This window comes from Vigna umbellata, chromosome 5 (genome assembly GCF_029865625.1).
Source record: "Vigna umbellata cultivar VRB3 chromosome 5, Vumbellata_1.0, whole genome shotgun sequence".
Taxonomy (NCBI): domain Eukaryota; kingdom Viridiplantae; phylum Streptophyta; class Magnoliopsida; order Fabales; family Fabaceae; genus Vigna; species Vigna umbellata.
The window spans coordinates 22,710,965-22,716,331 of NC_142169.1; the positions used below are offsets into that span (position 1 = coordinate 22,710,965).

At 29.5% G+C, this 5,367-nt stretch overlaps 1 protein-coding gene across 1 annotated transcript; it reads right to left on the reverse strand.

The window, feature by feature from the left end:
* Positions 1-441: 441 nt before the first annotated feature.
* LOC124846340 (zinc finger AN1 and C2H2 domain-containing stress-associated protein 13-like) lies at positions 442-2,265 on the reverse strand. The gene is made up of 2 exons (XM_047323577.2): positions 1,998-2,265; positions 442-1,438 (listed from the first exon to the last, which is right to left on the reverse strand). Exons 1-2 carry the CDS (start codon positions 2,094-2,096, stop codon positions 665-667), a joined length of 873 nt encoding a protein of 290 aa, XP_047179533.1. The 5' UTR covers positions 2,097-2,265; the 3' UTR covers positions 442-664.
* Between the last annotated feature and the right edge of the window lie 3,102 nt (positions 2,266-5,367).

Here is a 5,367-nt window from a genome sequence, read left to right on the forward strand (position 1 = left end):
CAAAACAATATTTAAAATTAAAAACATATTTAACCTGTTTAATATGTTATCTAATATATTTATACACGGAAATGAACTCTATTTGTATTAGGTCAGTAATTTCCAATGTAAAGTTTATTGAAATACGAAACATGGAATCATCTTCATTGAAAAAACTAAAAAGAAATATGATGACAACAAATATTTTTTATAGTTTGATGTTTAATAATTTCAATAAGAAAAATACTGTTGTTATTGTAATTAAAAGTTGTAATAGTAAAATATTTTTAATTATTTATAAAAATAGGATGAGAGAGCGAACATTGAAAAAATAAGGACTTTCCAGATACGGAAATTAGAAAAGGAGATTTCATATTTTCATATGAAAATCTAGCTAAATTTCAGTCACTGATATATCAAAATTTTATATATTTAAAAATATTTTGATTGAATTGAGAAACAGGCCGAAACGAAACCATTCGATTGATTCTAAACATGAAGGTATAATGTTTGAAGAAATGACATAGTGATCTAGACATTAAATAATGACATAACTACAAGACCATTGGGAACAAATCTAGCCTCATTTTCAAATTAGTATTCACATTCTTCTGCTATAAAACAGAACAAAATGGTGATTGAATAATACGTATAAAAAGAAAATTCATTAAAAAACTTGAATTTTCTATGCCCCAGAACCACCACCATGATCTCTCTCAACATGCTCCACTAGGGATACCGGGTCAACAAACCCTCCACTACACTTGGGGCATGCCTCAATCTTCTTAACCCCTACTGGTTTCCCATTGCTTTCATGAACTTGTTGCACATGATCCACCAAAGAAATGGCAGAGGAAAACTTTACACCACATTGAGTGCAAGATTCCTCTTGAAGGTCATTTTTATTTCCACTGCCACTGTTCGGTCCCGCACTATCCCTTGCTGCCAGCCAAACATGGTTAATTTCATTGCTCAATTTTGACATGCTCGCTTCAGCTGAGGCACGAATGTTAGAAGCCACGCTGAGAAAGCTTGAAGTCCACTTAGATGATGCCGTCGAAGTTAAAGTGGGCTTTGGCTCCTCTTTTTTAATCGTATTAAATAAACTCATGAATGAAAAACTTGTCTCTAATTTTTTGGGACCAGAACATTTGTGATCAGGGCCAAACCGGTGCTTCAAACAATGGTCTTCCAGGCAATCCCTGCACTTGATGGTGTTGGAGAATACCAATACCTCTCTGCATCCAGGGGCAGGGCATTTTCTCTTCTTTGTCACTTTTTCGTAATTTGATGGATCACAATCAATGTTAACATGATGGTCCCAAGCCATGTTGGGATCTTGATCTGGAATGAGGCGAACTCCTTTTGCGCAAAGGGGACATATGACAACTTTGACATCTTCTTTGTTGGGCTTTGTGCACTTGTGCTCAATATAACCTCGGTGCTCCAAACAATATATCTGCAAGAAATTGTGCATGTGTTAGCTCAACCAAAGAGTTCATAAATTGTTATAAGTTTTATTGCATTCTTTTCAAGTAACACAAAATTTTATCTGACAATAAAATTTTATATTTATAAATCTCCTAATCAATGCCTTTACTCAACAAGACCCTCTGCTCGATAGGATCAAATACACACAAAAAAGAAACAAAGAAATTCACAAAAAATTGAGGAAATTGAAGAGAAGAAGTGAAAGTGTAATTGTAAACCAGAAGAATAGAAATCCACAATTCTACCAGTTACTTGATTTTGAGTCACGACACAAAACAAAATCATCTTTATTAATGATAAGATAAATTTCTATAGAGAATAAGCATTAGAAACACCATTACTAGATCTTCTAATTATGTTCCTTTCATTCATGCGAAAATTTGAAACTGAAATTTGACAGGTAAAAACGCGGAAATATAAATGATTCAATGCAATCATATAACTATGCAATGTAATGATGAAATAGATAGAATATGAGCATATAAATTAATAAAAAATAAAAAAAGAGAGAGAGAGAAATGAAAAACCTGATCACAGCGATCGCATGTGAAGGGCAAGAAATCAAGCTGCCTGCAATCGGAAACAGAACAATGGTTGCCGAGATTTGGAAATTCCGGAGTCCCCATCCAAATTAAGCTTTACCCAACGCAGAGGAGAGAAAACGAATTCTCTCCCTCTCTCCCCCTCTCTCCTTCCCTTCACAAATTGAAAATCGAATATGAATTTTGAGAGAGAATGTTTTTTTGGGTTGAATTGAGAGGATATAGCGTGGAAAGAAAGAGATGACAGAGTTAACCAGAAATCCAGGAAAAGGAGGGAATCGTCTCCTTCAAAAGTCATCTAATCTATTATTAAAATATAATTAGCAATAATATTAACTATTTTAATTAATTCCGATAATAATAATATAACACACTAATTGGTTCTTGTTCGGCCGTTTCCACTCCGTCACTCTTGTCACTTCAGTGTGTCCAAATATGAACATCACAATGTTACGAAATTGAACAAAACAACCATTGTAATTGAAATATTAAATCCTTGGTACATCAGGTAACTCTTAAAAGATTAAAATGATAATTTCCGTTATTACTGAATATTCAATTTAGCATAGTTGTCAACAAAATGACTCGAATCCTTTTAAAACAGTGGACATTAATACATATATATATATATATATATATATATGGGGTTTGCTAACGCGCGTACGCCTGTTTTTCAGTTGGTATATTTTAGCAATGTGTACCGGGTTTTAGTAGACAAAAATATCCCTATATATCATGGATTATAATATAATTTCCATTCTCAAAACTAAAAGAAAAGAACCCCCAAACCCTTACTCACCTCTCTCATTTCTCTCAACCCTTTCTTTTTCCTCTTTCTCATTCCAATTTTTTCTCTATCATCCCTACTGTAGCCCCAATTGAAAAAAATCAGAAACACTTGCCGTTAAACAATCTTACGTTTTCATCTTATAATTTTTGTCTTTTCTAATTTTATCCAATTTTCACAAGCATAAAGGAATTGATAATTGACCTGGAAAAAATCAGAAATACTCGCTGTTAAACAATTTCTTACAAAAAATGATTTTATAATGAGTTTTTATTTTATAATTTTTGTCTTATCTAATTTTATCTAATTTTCACAAGCATAATGACATCAAAGAAATTGGTAATTGGCCTGGAAAAAAAATCAGAAACACTCGTTGTTAAACAATTTCTTACAAAAAATGACTTTATAATGAGTTTTCATTTTATAATTTTTGTTGTATATAATTTTATCTAATTTTCACAAGCATAATGACATCCGAAAGAATTGGTAATTGGCCTGAAGGTTTTTTTAGAGATGATGATTCAACCTATGCAGATAAAATTAGAGAGGTTAGTGAAGATAGTGAAATTGAAGAGATCTTGAATGAACCTTTGCCTGAAGGTAAATATGTCAATGACTCAACTCTTTACAAAGACAAATTTTTTAAAGGCAAGTGTTTCTGATTTTTCAATTGGGGTACAATAGGGATGACAGAGAAAAGGTTGGAGTGAGAGAGATGAAAGATAAAGGATTGAGAGGAATGAGAGAGGTGAGTAAGGGTTTGGGGTTTTTTTTTTTTTTTTAAGTTTTGAGAATGAAAATTATTAAAATACCCTTAATCTTAAAACTTAGAATCCATGATATATAAGGATATTTTTTCTACTAAAATCCGCTACACATTGCTAAAATGTACCAACTGAAAAACAGGCGTACGCGCGTTAGCAAACCCATATATATATATATATATATATATATATATATATATATATATATATATATATATATATATATATATATATATATATATATATATATATATATATATATATATATATACACACACACACATGTGTTATGCACATGTTTTTACCTTTTTTATGAAAATAAAAATAATAAAATTATTATTATTATGATAATTATAAAAAATATATAAATAATTGTTATAATTTATTATAGATAAATTTTATTTATTTTGTAGATGATTTTACTATATATAGTTATTTCAGTTTAAAAAATGGTTAAATTTTAAAAAACAATAAATTAAAAAAATATGAAATTTAGAAAAATGTCCATTTAAAGAGTGAAATAGGTAAAATAAATATTTTAATTTAAAAAGATAATTAATTAAAGAATATAATTAGAAACAAAATTGTGGTTGAAGGTCGTCCTAGGTCGGCCTTGCATGAAGTCGATCTAGGCAAAACCTAAGTTAAGTTGGTTCGAGTTGAAGTTCAAGACGAATTGAAGTTCAAGACAAGTTGACTTGGGTCGAAAGTAAGATGTGTTTGCCAAATCAAAAGTCAAGACAAATCAGTTTGAACTGAAGATTAAGTCGAGTCAACTCGGACCAAGGTCGGGATGAGTTTGTCAGACTTAATGTTAAGAATTATTGTTCAAGATTAAAAGGTAGAATTAAGTTATTCAGGTATTTTTAAAATAGAAGTTTTCCTTAAAATAAAAATCAAATTGCTTTATCCAAATAAAAAACAAAAAGGAATATAAGATATTTTAATTACTCAATCCAAATAAAATATTTAAGAAACGAAGATAATTAAATTTTAAATAATTTAAATACCATGTATTTCAATTTCTTTTAATTGCTAAATTTTCTCATCCAAACACAATGTAGATGAATTGTATATGTTTTGATCCCAAGTCTGTCGAGTGATATGATTAAAGTAAATTATCGTCTTTCCAAGATATTGTCTGGTTTGGAGATTAGAGTTATGTCATGATTTTGTCCTTAAAAGACACCTCAGAGGATGAAAGGATGAAGAAATATTTAAACTACTTTTAGTATCGATTCCTAAGCAATGTAAAACTATTGGATAATAGAACAATATCATAGTGTATAAAACATTATTCAAGAACAATTTGTTTTATTATAAAACAAATAATCTACTTTAGATGAATGAACTCAGCACATTTCCTTTCATTTACATGTCATTCATTAGCAACATTTGGATTTATAAACAGATGTTTAAGCCTTGGAATGATTAGAAAATATCACATAACATTCATGGAGGGTTATCATGTCATTATTATGATTTTCATTTTTGTTTTTCAATTTGTGATGTAAACATTTTTCAACCATTCAAAATTATTTCTTATATAATATACAGTCATTAAAATATGTATGTGTCTTTTTATACTCTATACTCATAAAGAAAAAATATTTTTGTTTCTCATGAATAAAATTAGATAATATATTTCCTTTAACAAAAAAAAATTATGAAACTTTTATCGATCAATTTGTCTTCAAATTTATCACTCTTAACATTACTGACAATTCTATAAATTATGAGCTTAGTTGATTGAATATACAAGAGAGTTTCCACGTTCCTAAACATAGTTTCATAATGAAAAAAT

Bases quoted from the DNA above. Each gene is read 5' to 3' on its own strand.
- LOC124846340 (XM_047323577.2), bottom strand. From the start codon at position 2,096: ATGGGGACTCCGGAATTTCCAAATCTCGGCAACCATTGTTCTGTTTCC. The intron at 1,439-1,997 runs GTTTTTCATTTC...AATTTCTTGCAG, and splicing joins CATGCGATCGCTGTGATCAG to ATATATTGTTTGGAGCACCG.